Source organism: Nesoenas mayeri (genome assembly GCF_963082525.1).
Source record: "Nesoenas mayeri genome assembly, chromosome: Z".
NCBI lineage: Eukaryota > Metazoa > Chordata > Aves > Columbiformes > Columbidae > Nesoenas > Nesoenas mayeri.
In genome coordinates, this window is record NC_137542.1 from 57,478,318 (window position 1) to 57,498,107 (window position 19,790).

The following is a 19,790-nucleotide window of genomic DNA, read 5'->3' on the forward strand; positions in this document are numbered from 1 at the left end:
GAGCTTGCTCTCACCCGACATCTCCTCAAAGTCACATTTCAATAAACAAAGAACTGAACAACCAAAAAGAACTCTTTCGAGTTTCCCACAGTAGTAGGTCCTCCTCTTGAAGGAGAGACTCGGCAAACACAGGTCAAAAACTATTTTCACTGCTTGCTCCTTACAGAAGAAACTAAGAAAGCAGAGTAATGATCCTGGTATAGGAAGCGTTACAGAACAAAGTCTCTGAAGTTGAGATCAGAGCACAGAAGGCTTCCAGTTGCTGCAGTTCAGAAGATCAGATTTTTAAGAATCTGAACAGAAACAGCTGCTAACTTTTAGTAACCTCATAAGAGATTTTATCAAACTTATGGTCACTGTACAAAAATGAAAGCCCATCAGGAGGGATGCCCAAACTCCTTCAGGACAAAACACAGAAAGATACTGGAGTCTCTGACATGCCTTAAGGTGTAGGAGACTTCAGAACCTTAATTTTTGTTTTAGTTTTTTAGCTTTGCTTGCTTTATAAAATATAATAATAATGTGATCAGGATAATGGGAGAATGAAACATGACCTTATGAATTTTTGTATTTAAGGATGTCTGGTAACTAATTATATACTGTCAACTATAGTAATACAGTACAGACTAGAAAATAACAAAAATAGAACTCCAAAAAAGTATAATCAAGCACCTACACTTGTTTAGAGACTGGAAGCTGTAACTTAACCTCCCTGAATTTAATAGTACTTTTACAAACAATACAATTTTAATTCATTTATGAGATAGATTTTTCTGATACAAATGCTGGGGTTTTATCCACGTGATTACTTTCTGAAGAATTATAGTTTTGTAAACTTAATTGTTCAAATATCTGACCAAACCTGAAGTGCAATTACTTTTGAAATACACCACACCTAATTTCACAAGAATAATGCAATACACAAACAGTAGACTTAATTAAAGCTACTTATGTATCATTTGCAGATTAACATATCCAATTAGTTTTAAATTCATTTATATAAACAGCAAACTTCAGAAATAAGCAGTGACTTTAAAATCTCCCTTCCAGATGTTGATTTGATTCTGACAGCATACTTTGCAATCTTCAATTAACTAGATTAACATTTACACTGCATGATAACAAATAAAAGGTCTGTGTCTTCTTAGGCTGATGTCAAGAGTAATCTTAGTGACTATGAACTACAGAAATGCTGGGCTTAAACTCTTAAGAAAGTTTATTACTTATACACACTATTTCTTTAGCAATATTTAAATGCATTATACAGAAGTGACTGTCACAGAACAAAATGAAGTCATTACTAGGTAAGAAATATTAAAAACACCCATCAATCTAACAGAGACAATCAGGGCCATACACTACCTTCAATTTACATTTAATTTTCTAATCTTAGTTTATGCTACAGATTTTAAAAAACCAAACCACAAAACAAACAAACAAAACCAAAAACCAAACAAAAAAAACCCCACAAAAATCAAGAAAACACCAAAACCTCCTTACCAAACTGGTAGGTTTTAGTTGTTTTCTATACCTGCTGACAAGAGCAGGTTGTCTGCACTACCCTCCATAAATCACAGCCTGCGATAAGCAGAGGAATTTGATTTCATGTTACACAGGCGCAACAAAACAAAGTAAATGCCATTAAAAATACACCTCTACTGTTTTTTTTTAAACCTGTTTTTCATTCAATCAGTATTTCATTCTTTATATAAAATAGAAAAGAATGCAATTCTTTCTAGATAGATAGATAGAAATATTGCAACACTTCATTGCAATTTCTCTAGATGGCAGAGGAATTTCTTCCCCTTTTCTTAAAACACATCTGAACACACACACACACACACACACACACACAAATCATGCAAAGCTGCTTTTTTCTTGGGAAAGCTATGTGAGGTGCCAGTTTCATCATTCATGTCACAGTATGAAAAAAAAGACCTAATAAAAACTCATATGCACAAAATACCCCATACATAATACTCACATCGTCCTACTACACAGGGATACAATTATTTAATATTTTACACTGTATCATTTAATCTTCTGGTGTTAGAGATTGTAATCTTCTTCAAGATTACTACACAAATGAGTACACTTGTAGCTCCATTTTTAAGGACATAAAATCCCTATAGCATATTTTTTTAAATGAATGCCAATATACTAGTTATAATTCCATGTTCTGTCATTTCTTTAATTGGCTACATAAAATCAGACATAAACAAAGTATCAATTCTTAGTGTTCTTATCTTAGTTTCCTCTTTGGGGAACTTTTGAGGGGAGATCACTAATGGAGAGAAAGGGATAGGAGCTGGATAAGAACTTAAAAGGTAAGAGAAAAAGGTTACTTACCTATAACTGTAGTTTTGAGAGTTTTGCTCCGGCAGATTCACACTCCTGGGATGTGTGTCTCTGCTGCTATGGGCTTGGAACAAACTAAAAAAGAAGGGCCCACAGCAGGCATCCAAATGCCCCCTAACTGATCCAATTATTGGAAATTAAGTTATTACAGCTTCACTTCTTCCTAATTCAAAGAATCCACAGTAAGATTCCAAAGAAGTGGGTAAAATGAATCCTCAGAGATAAAATATATAGGGGAAAAAAACCAGAGATACGAGTAGGTTTGTCTCATTTTAAAAACGACTCTAAAGATTTAAGTTTAAAAAAATATTAGCCTCCCAATGAAATGGTTAGTGATTAATGATTTCATTACTCTTCTCACAAACTCCAGAGAACAGTGCCCTTTTACAAGTAAAAGTAGAACTCCTTAATCTGTTAAGACAGCTGCTTAATATGAAAGTGTCTTTGAAGTAGTGCAAAACGTACCAGTGAATACACGATAGTATGTACAGAAGAGTTCAAATTAAAATTTAACAATCTGAATAAAATTAAAAAACTAAAGCAATTTGAGAAAGAGTCTCTGAAAAAAAGATGGGTTATTTTCTATTTTTTAAGTAATTTTCAAGGTTATCTTCCCTCTTCCTAGGTAACTCAGAGCTCCTGTTAATATTTGTATCTTAACTATTTTTGATTCACAATATGTGGCATTTTTAGAAAAACATGAAAGTTCTTGAGCTCAACTCAAACCTGAAAATTAATTCAGTAGCAGGTCTAAATCTTGAATAATAAAAAGAGTTTAATGCAGGAAAGGTTTAAACTGAAACTGACTGACTAGCTTTGAACTACTTCACTACAGACAAAAATAACTGACTTGCATCTGAACAGTGGCAAAGCAAGAGTTAAGGCAAAGAACTGAGGTTACCAAAATGAAATTTATCCCTCAGCATCCCTTCCCAGAGCCAAACAAGAACGGGGTGGCGGGGGCGGGGTGGGAAAGAAGATTCCTGAGAAAAACAGAAACATAATTTTCTAAAACTCAACAGGATTTCCTGTATTTTCTTGGAGTAGTCAACTTTAAAATGTGAACAAAGCACAATTCCAGTTAAGTGAACAAAATACATTTGGAATATGAACCTCTCCCTGTTTCTTAAGTATTCAACAGCACCAAGTACTACAGGAAATATGACTACTGATGGTGATGAGAAGAAAGTATGCATGAAGCTTCATTACCTTTCTAAAGGGATTATATAAACAACATATCACGATGCACGTAAGCAGAGGATGGTTCACTTGTCGACTGTTGTGGAAAAATACAATTCCTTTTCTGTATTAGCCCTTCCGAATAACTTTTTTCCAACTCAGATAAAGTGAATCTTTATAAATACTAGTTGGATCTTTCTGTAGTACTACACATCCTTTCAAAAGAGAATATATTATCTAGTGTTGACTGACAATTTGTACCTGATGAGAGTACAGAGGCAACTGTGAGGGGGCAATGACAACTGAAGATCTGAGGCATGCCACATTCCATGGACTTATTTATCTGTTCTGAGGCTACTAAACATAACAGATGTATCAAAAGGTACCATTTTGTGCCAAGTGTCTTCATCTCCAAGATTTCCAACGATTTCTTTCCTTAACAGATACAGACAAATTACTTGCAAAATTAATCAACAGAAAGAGACTTCATTGATGGAAGAAGTAGGAAGAGGAGATGGACTATTGTCCTCCCACACAGAGGACAAAGATGAAACCAGCTTTTTCAAACTTTACATCTATCATGATGAAAAGACCACATAATCCACTTAATTCAAGATCCAAATAGACCAAAAGGATAGAATTATAAAAACAGAGTTCTGAAAAACACTCAGATGTGAGGTAAAGATTCATATTATAAAGTCTCTCCTCATGCATATCTGACATATGTTAGGACAAATATACCAGATTTTGCATTAGTGATTTTTGCACTAAGAATTTATTTTTCAGAAGGCAAAAGCATGACAATCAGGTTCCAGAAAGATATGCTGCTCTTCAAAGAAGGTACTTCTGCTAAACCCCATGTTAGCTTCACCTCTGAAACAGAGACTGTTTCCCACTTTGAGAGGCTTTGTTTGGTGGAAGCTAAATGTTTTAACTGTTTTGTTAGAATTAAGGATTTATTAAGAAAAGTTCTGTAATTACCAAATGTCTCCAAATCCCCATTTCCCACATGTACCAAGCATTATAAAAGGAATTCAGCATTATAAAAAACAAACAAACAAACCAAACCAAAACAACAACAAAAACCTTAGCATTGCCTCAGGCAAATGTAGCAGTTGTGTAATTTCTAGCAAGAACTCCCCCCAAAATATCTCTGCCTCTCCTCTGGAATAAAAAGTTCTACCACACTACTGGTTCCTCAGAAAGAACATGTCATATCATCCAAAGCCTTAAAAGGAAAGCATCTGAAAACCTTTGATGAAGTGCAGTACTACAGAGATTTCATGTCTGGGGAAGACAAAAAAACCTACAGCAGAGACCACTAATCTTCTACGAAAACCTGTGAGTACAAATCTGCTCAAAGTAATTTATGGAAGACAACATCTGCCTACACAGAAAGTGTACCGTCACTAATATGTATTCCCATGCCTTACTTACAAAAGCAGTAAAGATGCTTTCACGCAGATTTTAGCATGTGCTGGCAATTCGAATAAGTTCTCTAGCGGGATGCTTGCTCTTGTACAGTATTAGCTACCACTATGCATTCCCACTCTATTTAGTCTGAGTACATGCTACAGTCACACTATTTTTTTTAAATAACGTGATCAAAATTTACAGTATATGTACTAAAATGCATAAACGTCAGACTTTTGCATAAATATAGGATGCGGCTTTTCAAAAATGAATAATGTATTAGGAGTTACTGGATGTGTTTCTAACATAGATATTCCCATAGGAAGAATAAAGGAAGCTTCCTCCTGAAGTCACACCAAACCGAACAGCTATAATGAGAACAACCCCAGAGTGTATCAACTACGTGATATAGTACAAATTCACAAGCCGTGACAAAAGTATAACCGAAAAATAAGAACCACGTGCTTCCAAAGACACAACTTTTCAGGAAATCTGCCCAAGACTGCTAAAAATCCTTCTACTCAATACCATTAATTCCTGGCTAAAAGCTCAGTGAAAAGAGCTGGTTTCCAGCATAGGGGCAATGTAAGTTGAGTAAATAGTGATGATTAGTCCCAATATTACACAGCAGCTCTTGCACCTGATTCATAGCAATTGGAGGAACTCAGAAAGAACTGAGACCTGGCAGAGGATGCAGGTACAAGGGAATCATAAGTTTGGAATCCTTATTTGGGAAGATGGTTATTGCACAGTAGTGAAGGGGAGAGATTACACTCTAAAAATCACTCCTTTCCTCCAAAAGAAACAAATCAGAGTCTATCTGTGTCTATGTAATTAAGGCAAACAAACTTCACAACTAATGTTCAACATTTCCTGAAAGCCATAACAAAAGAGAAATCATGTTTTAGTCTTGTTCTAAGTGTTTGAAGGCTGCTATGCACCATCAAAAATGCACTGTGTTTTTCCAGATGCTTCTCAGCTAAAACATGCTGGAGATTCTACTCACAGTGTGTCAATACAGAAGTAGCTTTTGAAGTACTAGGAGACAAACCACAAGTTTTCCCTTAATAAATTTAGAATTAGTAGAAGAGATGTAAGCAAAGTAACAAATTCCCCACTTCATTACATTAAAATTTAAGACAAAGATCTATTTTGAGGTGATCACACATTTTCTTCATCTATTCATAAAAAAGGTTTCCTAGAAAGACTTGATTTAGTTACCAAATAAGAAATATCTAAGAAGTTAAACCTTTTACTAACTGCAACAACCACATTTACAAACAAACACACAAACACTCTCTCTTCACCTTCCCCTTCACTCCCCATCCCAGCATACTTAAAAAAAAAATTGTTGAACAGGGAGAAAAATTGTGCTCTTTCTGCTGATTAAATACCTAAACTGTATGTAAATTCAGTTGTGTCCACATAAATGTGTCTAAAATTGAAAACTTTTTCCTATGAACTTTCAAAATAAGAACTTATGCTGTTTTCCACTGAACAACATTTTTCTTGGGAGTATCTCATAAATCAGCATTATGCTATAGAAGACTTTTTTTCTCAGAAGTTAAACACAGTGCAGAAGAAGCTTCTGAAAAATACTTATGTTAACCTATTAGTATCTAATATATAAAATACACCTTCTCTTCAAGACTTACATGGGACTTTGCACTTACTTTTGAGATTTCTGAAGCCTAACACCTTCAAACCAGTTACCAACAGAGAAAAATACAAAACAAAACAAACCCAAAGACGATAGATTAAATGAAATCAGTTAAGATGATAAGTATAGCTACTGAAATGAAAACACTTCAGATGCTAATCTGGTTCTGTGCTAGGGACCATACAGATACATGGTAGTACTCTAAAGTTTCTAATGTCTACATAATAATAAATATCCAGTTAAACAGACAATGGAGACAACATAGTAGTATGTATTACCCAATCATTATTCTGCCTTTAAAAGAACAGATATGATTTTGATCTAATACCTCCTTCACATTAAGGTCAAATGGGAATATGAATAGAAATGGGATAAAGAGGTTTGCCTGTATTTTCTCAAATCAGGCAACATGAGTAGTTAATTCATAATTCTAATTCCAATACTTATTACAAATTTTGACTCATGGTACTGCTGGGATTTTAGACACTATAAACCATGTCAACTGTACTTCAACCAGTCAAGTGGTTCAAAATAAGAGTAGCTTAAAAAGAATTTTGAAACAGAAGAGCTTAAATTTCCACCCATCAAGACCCCAAATAAAGAATAACAGATATTAAAAGTATGCATATATGGGAGATCACAGTTCATTGCTGGAGGGGAATGGAGGTGAATGTTGTAGAAGAACCTATACTGAATAAACAGATTTGAATTATGTGACAGTGACAGGAAGCTTTTATAGATATAGATATATATATATATATATATGGGGTTTATATGCATATATATATTTATATAATATATATAGTGTATAAACACACACACAATCCTTTTACCTTTATCTTGCACTTCTTTTGAAAATCGCTCCCTTTCAATAGCTGATTCACGTTCTATCCGCTCAATTTCAGCCAATGCATCCAATTCTACTTCATCATATGACGTTATAGTTCCTTGTTGCGAAACCTGTTGTTGTGTCTGTACCACAGGAGTCTGAGGTTGTTTTGCAGCAACTGAAGTGTTCTGTTGTAAAACAGGCACTTGTTGTGCCTGAAGGAAAGCTGTCTGTTCGTGCTGCGGCAAACACTGAGCAGCGTTTAGTGGGCGGTTAACATCCTGTGGAGTAACGGGTGTTTTAGAAGTCTGTCCTGGGTACTGCACATTAAAAGGAATATCACCCTCTGACACACTGCTGTTTTCCAAACCAGAAAGCATATCATCCTGCTGGTCCATATCCGAAGATCTTACACGAGAGAGTCTTAATGTAAGCTTAGTGGAGTCCTTGGAAGGAGAGCTAATGATATCATACATTGCAGCTTTTTCAGTCTGGTCTTTTTCATCCTTGCCTAACTTCATTTTCTTTTGTTTCTTTTGCTTTCTTTCTGGAGAATCTAACAGTATGTCTGGGGGAACATCTCTAGGTGATGAATAAGGTGGAGGCTGAGATTGTTGGATTAAAGGTTGTCTTGATCCTAGAATAATAATTCAGAAAAACTGAAGAGTTATGTTGTTTCAGGTTTATATAAAAACACACTAAACATAACCTACATAATTTTAATGTGTATTTCTATATATATCTGTGTTCACAAAAGGGCTAAATAAGATTGGTAGGAAGCACATCATTCCTAGATCAAGATGTAACCCAGATAGTTGTGGTGTTTTTCCTCGGAATTTTAGCAGTCCGTTGCAGGTAGAGAAGGGATCATTTCAGAGAAGATGGAACAAAAAAGTCCACCACCAAAAAAGAACACATAAAAACCAGTACCTGCATGTTTAGAATATCAACTATTAGAAAATGGTCAATTAAAGCAAATTGACTACAGAAAAAGGAAAGATCAAAAGGATTCTTAATAAGGCCCAGTGATGAAGACTTAGTGATCAGTGCATAGGCATTAGCCATTTCAGCCACACATTTTTAATTAAAGAAAAAAAATACCAAAACATACAGTCCTTAACGTTAATTCTGACAGTTCATTTTTGACTTAAAAATATATATATGTATATTTTAGGTAAACTTATTCCAACCTCCCCCACTCACTACTATCTAGAAAACACTAATTGTGTTAGGCAAGAAATGGTAGAAAAATGCCTTATCTCCCCCATTCTTCATATTTTTTTTAAACATATGAATTTTTACTTCTGCATGCACTCATTACAAGCTTTCAGTGTATCTAGAGAAATTTTTTAAAGAGGACATTTTTAATTAAGAACATTCTCCAATTAATCACAACTAAAATTTTTGTTTCTCAAATTAAACCAGCTCCCCATAACTGTCAGCCCAGAAAGCTCTGAAAAACAGGGAAGCTTTTCAACCTGTCCCAATTATAATTTTGAGCTATAATTTTTGGCTTAAAAAGGAATACTGGGTGAGGGGGAGGGTGTCGTGGTGGTGAAGAAAAGCCTGTCGCCTGTACCAATAGGGTCAGCCTCCTCTTGTCAAAGAAAATATTTACCAGGTTCCATGCACCCACTGGGAAACACTGGTCCTCGGAAAGCAGTGACTGAGATTATTATTATTTCCTCTTGCTCAGGTCATCATAGGTCAGTACTTTTAACAACAATCAAAAAAAAAATTCGAATACAGGTGCCCATACACTTCCCTCAAGAAATACCATTAAACAAGAAGCAGCTTTATTCTGGAGCTTAATTTTTTAACAGATATTTTAAGAAATATCAAGAATCATTAAGGATTTACTGACCTGTAGATGAAAAAAAGAATGGATACGTCTAGCAAAGGTATTCACATGAAAGATATGCCTTTACTGATGACTTCTTTGCATAGACCACTACACTTATTTTCTCTTTCTAGTACATTCTGTGCAAAGTCCTATAACTTCCATGTGTAAAGAGCACCATATGAAATGGGTTTATGTCACCTGTTCTTGACCATGAGCAACAAATCCATATTCTGCCAATAACACCCACAACATTGGGAAGGTCTGTTTTGACTCATTCTGATTCTCGAGATCTTTCCACTACTTTACTTCACCTCCTCAAATTAGATACCACACTCTATCACCAGTACTGAAGTCCTGGCTAAGGTCTCTCACTTGCCTTTCACCACAGTTGCTATTCTTGTGATGCTCCCTCCCCCACTCCAATTACTGTCTCTTTTGGTAACTTACAAGATTATCTTAGTGTAATGTATACCAGAAATCATTAGCTACCGATTTCTTTTATGGTAACAGCTATCACTCAGGAAATACAAGCTACATTTTTATTTTTACAAACATTAGAAGCAGCTCAGAACTTTTCAAAGACATCTTACTGACATCTTACTCTTGAATTACCTCTTAAATGAATACTTCCGAAGTTGTAACAGTGGAACATTCACTGCTTTGCACAGCTAAACTTTTAATAGAGGACATGGATATGATTGTCCCTTGTCGTAAACTTTTATGTAAGTATGACAAGATTGTTCTGATTTGGTATTAATCTGGTATTTGTCATGCTGAAAAATAAAACTGCAGCAAGAGATAAGGTGGTTCTTTTTATCTTTCAGTAGACTTGAGGAGGTCAGAAGGATTTCAGTGCATTCCATTGAACATATTTAGAATCCAGTAAATGAAGAAACAAGTAAAGTTTTTCCTCTCCTAGGCAGCACTACGAATAGGTATTTGAAAGTATTTTGCTCCTGAAGGGAATTCCTGAAAGGTGTTCATAGTGAGGCCTATCAGCTGTATTTTAAGAGCACATGTTCTGGCAATAATTTCACATATTTCTGAAACGTTGTCTCTGGCAACAAGGAGGCTTAGAAGCTGCAATGCCTATGTTTTGAGGTGAAAAAAAATTGAAAAAGATGAAGCATTCTGGAACAGTTTCATTCTACCATAGACATTAGCCTTTTTGAACAGGTATCACACTCTGAACACGTACCACGTTCTTTTGGATGCTTACACTTCAGAAAAAAATGTCACCCACTATACAGCGGGAGTTGTGCCTATTGCTGTTGAAGTCAGTCTGGAATACTACCTATAGGAGAAGGCTCGGGCCATTTGTATCTGTGAACAAAACTCTTGCAAGACTTGTTGATGACAGAAGAAATGTTTTTGTGGAAAAAATTCACAGACGGGCATGTATGATCTGTTTGCTGAACCAGTCAAGATTCCAAGCTTCAGAAGGTTTGTTCTACAAAATGCTCTCAATGTAGTAAATCATACAATGATCTTCGGAAACGGTCTTTGGGAATGAACTGCATTTCAGAATATTATCTTAGAACAGAGAAATATGTAGGCATCTTTTGAGTCTACACCTAGGGCTGTGCAGTAATTCAGGGAGGAAAAAAAGTCTGATTTTCTGTAGATAATCTTCCATAGTATCAGCAAAAGAAACGCGTGCTATTTATTGTTATATGGCAGGAATATGTAAAATTTGCAAGATATAAAGAGATTCTCCACTGATTTGGGAAGGTCATTGTATCTTTACTGAAGAGCAAATACTGATGGTCAATAAGATAACACCAAACATAGCCAAGAAGCAAGTAACATCAACAGGAAATAAGGCCTCTACAGAGAATAAATACACCCATCAACAATACCTCCATAGTCTTTCAGTAACAGTCATTCTGATCACCCATTACCATCCTGGGACTGGTTTTCTATATTAATTAGTTTTCCTGATGGTTCCAAGTGGTAGGTAGCATTAAGTATGGAACAACTTTCATCGATTGCTGTATCAATTTCTAAACACCTTTCTTCTGTGACTCTTGACTGATTTTTTACCAAATCCTTTATAATGCAAGCAACTATAAAATGCATTGCATTGACAGTGACTCAGCCTTCTTAAAAATGTAAAGTTTCAAATCCACTCCTTGTTTACCTATGGAATGGCTTCACTTGCTCCTTGTGCCTCAGTAAATTGTGTAGCAAACAAATAAGCTCCTGTCCAGGAGACTGCACAAATTACTGCCATCTCTATTTTATGGTTTTTGTCGGCGTACTTTCTAGTTGCATCACAGTACTCGCATTTTATTTAAGCATTCATGATACTTCCACTGATCATCTTTGAGCCTCTTCAGATGAAAGACTACTTGCCTTTCAAAGCTGATGCACCAATGTCACACAACTGATCACATCCATCATTGTGATCCACATGGTTAAAAAACAACTATTAAGGTAACCAGGAACTTGGGAGTCACATATTTTACAGATTTTTAAAGAATTACTAGCTTTCCACATGTACACCAACAACTTCCAAAGCATCACTCAAAACAGTTTCTTCATATTCCTATAACTCCCTTGAAGGTAGATTCCCAGATGTTGACAGAAAGTCTTTCACTTATCCTGTATTTTCTTTGCCAAAAGTAGGGTTTCCTATGCATGAAAGCTGGAAAAATCTGCTAGTGAATAAATGAGGACTAAGGGCTAATACTTGGTTCACGGCACACTGGGGAGAAACTTTAGGAACATTCAGGTGCTATGCCTTTTAAAATCCATAGCAAAGTGATCCCTGAGACTCCAGGAACATTATTTAAGTGGGTACCAAATTGTTGTACAAACCTGGACACAGCATTCCAGACCTTTTACTGGAAAAGTCTTTGGAAAGAGAGACTTTAGGGAATGCATATGTGCTACACATGGATTATTGGACCTCATAACCAAATAATTATAATGTAAATAAGTTCCCAAAGGCAGAAGCTGGGGAAGAGAGAAAAGAACCAGAGCACCCATATTGCATTCTTACTGATGTTTGTCTGTTGGAAAAGCTGAGAACCTGGTGATGACAGAACCTGAGGAACATACTACTACCAAAAGATTTTAAGAGACTGCAGTAACAATGTGTAATTGGGAGTGTCTCATTTTTTAAATTTAATATGATCCTATTCACCACTCACATAAATTAAATGTTTTCATGAAAATGGGATCAGACAAATTCACCCTGGAACTCTGGCTAAACCAATCTCAGAACTGGCAATAATCACCCTGAGCATTTGTGCCTCTAGCAGACTCAAAATGGGAAACAGTCCCTTCAAAATGATGATAAAGTACTGCCCAGGGTATTATACATAGTCTGAATGATTTAAGAAGATACTAGAAGAACAGTTTCTCTGTAACAGAGATGATAATAATAAAGAGGTAGTATTCCAAACTGATATTGTTAAGAACAAGTATCAAAGAAAAAAAAAAAAGTATTCTCTAAAGTAGAAGGCTTTGTGGATTAATGAGAACTGAGTGTCACATCTGGACTTTAGCATGGTTCTCTATACACCTTCTCATAATAATTTCACTAACAAGCTGAGGAAGTAAGATCTAAACAAAAATACTGTAAGATTCCAGTATACCCTATTGTAAAACTGTGTCCATAGACTATTAATTATTCTTGGTAAAAATGGATTAAGAGAGTATAGATGAATGAATGCAGCTTTCCAGAGCACTGTCTTAAGAATAGTCATATAAATATTTGTCATTAACAACTTCTTGTGTAACAGAATTAGAGTGGTTTCTTAATCTAAAGATCATAACAGCTTTTGGTGTTGAGTCTTAGAGAAAGAGGCCCACAAATGCATTTAAAATCAGAATCAAAATTTACAATTGTATTGAATGACTTGAATAATGTTTTGAAAAACAAAAGAAATTCAGTGAGAAGAAGCTCCAACTTTTCATTCATCTGAGAAACAGCAATTGTAACAACATGAGAGGAAGATAAATAAGCTCTACAGACAGACAGCAATATGTTCAAACCAAGATGCAATATGAATCTGAGTTATCAACAATGAGCAGCTATACTGTCATATACAACAATAGTGTCATACGAAGTTTGTGTACCATACTTTCCTGACAACTCATCCTTTAAAGTCTTCAAATAGAGTCATAGATACATCTTAAGACAGTACAACATCAAGACAAATGCAGACCGATTAGAATTCAGATAAAAACAAAGACAATTAGAAGCTCAGAAATTATGACTTATGTAAAGATGATAGGAAGAAACCATGCTGTTCAGTCTGTAGAAGATCAGATTTGTGCAAGACAAGATAATGCTCTTTGATATGTAAATGACTGCTTATAAAAAAAAAAAAAACAAACATTACTTTTTTTTCCTTGCCCATTGGAAAGAAGTCAAGAAGTGTCATGCCTAATTGCAACAGAAATAATTCAGGCTAAGCATTAGAAGAAAAGGTTTCTAGCACTAAGAATTCAAGCAGGTTGCATGACAAGAGTAAGGAAACTCCATCACTGAAATTTACAAAAAAACAAAAAAAAAAAAAAAGGAAGAAAAAAAAAGATGGAATTATTTGGAGTGATACTGGTACAGCCCACCCAACACAAGGCTAAGAAGATGGGAAGTCCCCAAGCCCTTTCCTGCTGTATTTTTTGAAAATCACAGAATCTTCCTCTGGAAATCTTCTCAAGTTTTATACTAGATACAAAGAAATTATTACTTCTTTTGACTAACAAACAATGTTGATATTCATTTCCAAAGAGCATAACTTAAATTAAAATTCAAACGTAAAGGGAGAGCATATGAGAGACAAAGAAGAGCATACATTTGGTGAGGGACAGATTGTATTCACTTTGCACATACTGTTTCAACAGTTTTCGGGAACAATCCCAGCTCCTTTTCCAGAGCTTCAAATGCCTCATGGAAAACTCAGCTTTGGCTGTATTCAGAAGCATCCTTGCATTAAAAAAAAAGAAGACTTGAAGAAAGAACCAAGAATGAAAGCTTGGTTTTGCCCTGTCAGAAAAAAAGCTTTGCATAAATTTCATCCACCTTTCTTTTGAAGGAGAGAGGGTGAGATGATAAATTTTCTTAACAAGTATCTTTGAGAGCACTGAAGTCAGCACTACAGATTCTAGAAGATTCCTAATCTCCAATATACATTCAGAGATCAAGTGCAGAGGAATCTCTCTGGAGAAGTCCTATAAATCCCTAAGACAATGAAAGTAATATTTCCAAATTATTCAGAAAATAATCAAATACCCATTAAAAATTTCTGGAGGGAATATAACTTATTTTAGGAAAAGAGTGCAAAATTATATAGTTTCATATCGGTTGTTGCTAGTCCTTATAGGTATTTTCCCAGGAGTTTAGGAAACTGTATGGAAACAGGACTAGAAATTATGTGAACTCTTTAGAAAGCATTGGGCTAAAAACACTGCAGAAGGATCTCCTTTACACTCATCTTTAGAAGTTGTCTCAGAAAAAAATAAAATTAAAAAAAACCAACCAACCAAACAACAACAACAAAAAACACTACTGTTTTGAGGTTCCAGAACAGTAGAACAAAGTGGAAAAGTAGAACAAATGGATAAAGGCTTTTGATGAGTAATCAGTCTTGAGTAATGGAACCCACAGAATATTTTTATGAGATCAACAAAAGGAAAATACTCCATGTTAATTTTTCATAGATGAGTTAATAAAAACGAAGTTTTCAGAAGTCAGATGTGGTAACAGATGATAGCATGAAAGCAGGGTCACTATTCTGTTTACATAGCTAAAAATCAAAAAATCTACATTAAAAAAAAAAAAAAGAAAGTATAAAGACCAGCCTATATAGCCTGCATAAAACTTCAGCTGCTCTGGTACCTTTACTGGAGCAGAAGTAAAGCAAAGATTTCTATAACAGAGAAACTTTACTCCACCGAGTAAGCAAATAACCAACCAAAATTAAAAAATGTAACTTCTTAATCTCTCAAATATTTGCCAGAGTTGCAAGCAGAATTTCCTCTTAATTCAGATTCTGTCAATCAGATGCTATGTTCAGTCTTAAAGTAATTAAAAACTGTGCAACCACATTCTCCAAGTCTCCAAAAGTCCTTGCTACTTTCATGTCAGAAGTACAGAAATACAGTTTACCTGTACCTTTGGTAACTGTCTGAAGTTTCTATGTCTTTAAGAAAGCTTATATGCTATAACATCCTTCCTGAGATCTCTCTCTGGACTGATGATGTCTAGTGCCATTCTATTCATCCTCCCAAACAAACAACGAAATATTTTGCTAATTTTCTGTTATCTGTCGACCAAACTTTTAAGGGCCAGTTAGAGTAGCAGCAAAAAGCTCAGCATAGACACTTGCTGTTTGTTCATCCGTGGAAAACTTATCAACACAACTTTCACTCAAAATCATAGGCCAAAAAACTCACTGACAAGGATCTCATCTGTTACATAACACTGCAATTATCCACATCTCTTCCATATATCACTAAAATACGAAATTAGAGGAAGTAAATGTCTGGCCAGATTCCTGCAGCACCCAGAACTGATTCTCTCAATCAGCATTCATTAATCTCTTCAACAAGGCAAAATAGTAGCAACACTAGTAACAATATTTCAGTTGCGTGCTTGGCAATGGGAAAAATAAAGCTAACATACAGGTAAACAAATCAAAAAGCTCCTCTTGCACTTTTTCAACCTCTCTAATGCTGAAACACCACAATCTGAACTGTACAATCAGATTGTTTTCAGAAAAAAAAAAATATGAAAAGGTATCCCTTTAAAATGGGGTTCTGAGACAGCCAATTGAAACAGCAGCAACTTTAATAACTCAGATATTCTCATGGCTGAGTGGTAAACGTGTACCTGAGCAGAAATAACTCAGAGTCACAATGTTGTTAAATTGGTGAGACTGACAAAGAGAAAAAAACAACTAAATTTAGTCTTCGGGATTTACACAAGTCTCGCAAGCCCTTTAGCACAAGACCTCCTGAAAAACTGATGCTTCTGGAATTTCATACATGCATTTCTAACTTGCCACTTCACCCACCTTCGCTCTATTGTTGTTTAACATAGTATATGCCTACAGAAGATGAACCACAGAGATCATTTAGTAGTCACGGGATCACAGGATAACTCAGTTAAGAAGGGACCTCCGGAGGTCTTTAGTCTATCCTCATGCTCAAAGGAGGGTGAGCAAGGTCACATTATGCAGGTTTACACAGCCTGACCTTGAAAACCTCCAAGGATAAAAAACGCACAGATATCCTGGGCAACCTTTTCCAGTGCTCAACTGTCCTGATAGTGAAAGAATTTTTCCTTAGAACAAGCCAGAAATTCCCATTTCAATTTAAGTCCATTATATGTCATCCTTCCTCTACAACACTGAAAAGCCTCACTCAGGTCTTTCTGATAGTCTCCTATGCCTATGTGTATTGAGTTAATTGAGCTGCTTTCTAATTTCATGTTCTTAAAATCTGATTATTGCAATTAAGACAAGTATTGCATGTTAAAACACTTTTGAGCCAGTTAAGAGTTCAATACTCGTAATGCTGCCTTTAAACCATTTCCTATGCAGAGCAACTGAAATCATTCTTACAAAGAATTTAATCCTCATATTGGAAAGGATTTAAAATCCTTCTGTCCTCCATGAATTTGAACTTTGTTTTGAAGGATAGTTAGTCAATTTTTGGACCTTCAGAAATTTTTTCTGGATCAGGGCTCAAACTAATTTTGTAACCAAAATGTAATGACATACTCTCTAGTACTACTTGAATACAAAAGTCAGAAGGAATAACTAAACACCTCTTTAAAATCTTTGCTCTTTAAAACGGGGAAATAGACTACCTTTAAGGGTTCCATCACTTCCAGCTGGAGAGCATACTGACTGTGGTGACCTCAAGGAAAAAGATGCAGCATTTCTTATTGAAGGATCGCCATCCTAAAGTGACAATGATAAAAAAAAATTAACATTATGAGGATGAACACCTGGTAAAATAAAGACTGAAATTAGTACATATACTGATAAAGTGGATTGGACAAAAAGGCATACAAGAAATATTAGAAAAATATTTATTTACATTAAAAACTTCATACTTTAGATTCCTTATAGACTACTATATAGGCAATATTCCAAAGCACAATTAGTCCTAATAAAAATCCATAACCAAAACATGCACGCAAAAATAAACCTATGTACCTGTCTTTTAGCTAAATAAGCGCTTTTGATTTACATTAATATTCTAGTTAGAAGTTTTTTTTTTATTACAAGCACTCATAGTAAAGAGCTGAAAAGTAGATACATGACCTCTATACAATACCAACTGAAAGAAATTAAGCATAAAATACAGATTTTTGAAACAAATACTATTTTTTCACTTAACCTACCCTTGAAGCTTATCTACAATGCCATCATCCTTTTACAGTTGAACAAGTAAACTCTTTGTATTTATTTTCTCCAGCACACACACATTAGGACAGAACAAAATCTCAACCACTCCCATTGTAGCAGCTGAGATAGTTTTGTGTAAAACACAGCTGGAGTGACTTTAGCTTGTTATCTACTTGTCTCAACAGTTAGACAGGAAATAACTCAATGGCAATATGAAGCACTTTCCCAACATGCAAAACATGTTCTCCTCTCTTCTCAGTTTTGCACAGAACAACCTGCTTTGATGGAATTCATCATTTCTGACAAACTTCTTCATAATGTAATAATAATTACAATGCAGGGATGTCTGTGGTTTATCTTTAAAAACATAAATTTGTCTTTTTTTTTTTTTAATTTCCCTCTCCCCCCTCATTATCCTAAAATTAAATATGAAACCCACTATTCAAATTCCCATTTAATGGTCTACTTGGGTTTTTTATTGCTTTAATGGAGCCCTCTGCTGGTCATGAGTACACTCATTCACTCAATGGTCCAACTAGATTTAAACTTCTATACAATAGTATTTCCCATTTTTAACACTTTTTTTATACAACAGCTACAGCAATGTTTTGCAAAGAGGAAACTGACGACCAATCTATGAAGAAACGATTTCTATTATTATAAACAAATTGCAAAATGTCCGTTCTTTTAAAGACTAAAGTCATACAAATGAAGATTCCAAAGAACTTATATGGTTATTTAATCTGTTTCTTAATTAAATTGGTTATTTCAGTAGTTAATATGCTAACATGGCTCCTATTAAGGTATTTTTTCATATAACTTTTATTCTCCAAACTTGAATTATCTGAGAAATACCTTTTATCCTTTCAACCTATTTCAATCCAATTAGTAGAATGTTAAAACGCTCAACTGTAATCATGCCTCTACACGTCTGTATGAAAAAATTCAGCAGCTGGCAGTAAGTTAAAAAGCTAAATTGGCATTTCAAGGAGATAGAAACCAGCAAAGTACACACTCCCTCAGCCAAATAGCTTATTTCCACACGCATAGCTGTAAACTAGACAATATAAATGTTACCCCTCTTGAAGACATAGTTCACACTGCTCAGGTAAAAGAAGGAGCTTGAATTTTATAGACTGAAGGTGCTTTCAAATCAAAGACTATAAATCCATAAGAAACTAGATTTCATCACTCTCAACATCCATGAGCACTTAAAAAACAATTCTATTAGATTTTTTTTTTTTCCCCCCACAAGACAATGAATCTAAAACTCAGGCTGTGCTATTACACTTATTTTTGCAGCATGCTTACAAAAAGATTTGTTGCCTCACACAAAGAAAGTCTCATATGCAAAGAAAACTAATATTCAGATTCAAAGCAATAAAAAGAACTGTATCTTAAACATACATGTCGTTACTTTAAGTCAAAGTGAATTAATCTCCTGATAAGTTACTTATTTATCTACTAGACTGAAATTACAGAGTTGATTTTTTTTCCAAACCTGACTTATCTTCTATTTGTAATAGATCTCAAAAAATAACCCCTGATGTTCTAGGAATGCTCTCAAGTCTACCATCATCCTTAAATTGAGGGGTGTACGTGCTGGTTTTGTAGAATCATGTATCACAAATACACAACATCCTGTAACTGTTTACTTTTTTTAAAGCAACAAAATCCTAAAACTAAGAAAAAGAAGAAAAAATAAAGAGTTTAAGTTTTATGATTTAATAACCCTACTTCATTACTATCTTCACAGGTCACACTGCTTCTGAAAAAGCAGCAATGTTATGATTAAACTTGTTATTCATACACAAATGCAAAACTTTAATCCAAATTTGTTAAACTGTTTTCTGAATGACAGCTACTAAAATCAGATTTTAAAGATATAATTACAAATAAAATACATGTAATGCAAGTGCTCCATTAAGAAAACACACAAAGGGACAGAAGTGCAAGTTTACTACTACATTGTACATTCAGTATTTCTCCAATTAAACCAACCAATGAGGGTATGCTTCACGTTTTTATAATTTGTACACTTCAGAAGAGTTTCATTTCTAAGTTTTCATGAACTAGGATGTTGTTCCATTTCTTGGATCACAAAATTAGGGATTAATATGTTTAAATACTTCCTCTTTA

At 34.8% G+C, this 19,790-nt stretch overlaps 1 protein-coding gene across 7 annotated transcripts in view; it reads right to left on the bottom strand.

The window, feature by feature from the left end:
* The window catches only part of NIPBL (NIPBL cohesin loading factor), a 153,935-nt gene that overhangs the window by 60,416 nt on the left and 73,729 nt on the right, over positions 1-19,790 (bottom strand). For 6 of the 7 annotated variants that reach the window (XM_080362076.1, XM_080362077.1, XM_080362078.1 and 3 more), the window contains 2 exons: positions 17,108-17,201; positions 7,444-8,076 (listed from right to left, as the gene is read on the bottom strand). In XM_080362076.1, coding sequence (XP_080218202.1) covers positions 7,444-8,076; positions 17,108-17,201 — 727 coding nt within the window. The remainder of the gene's footprint in view (positions 1-7,443; positions 8,077-17,107; positions 17,202-19,790) is intronic. The other variant, XM_080362081.1, reaches the window with a different exon arrangement.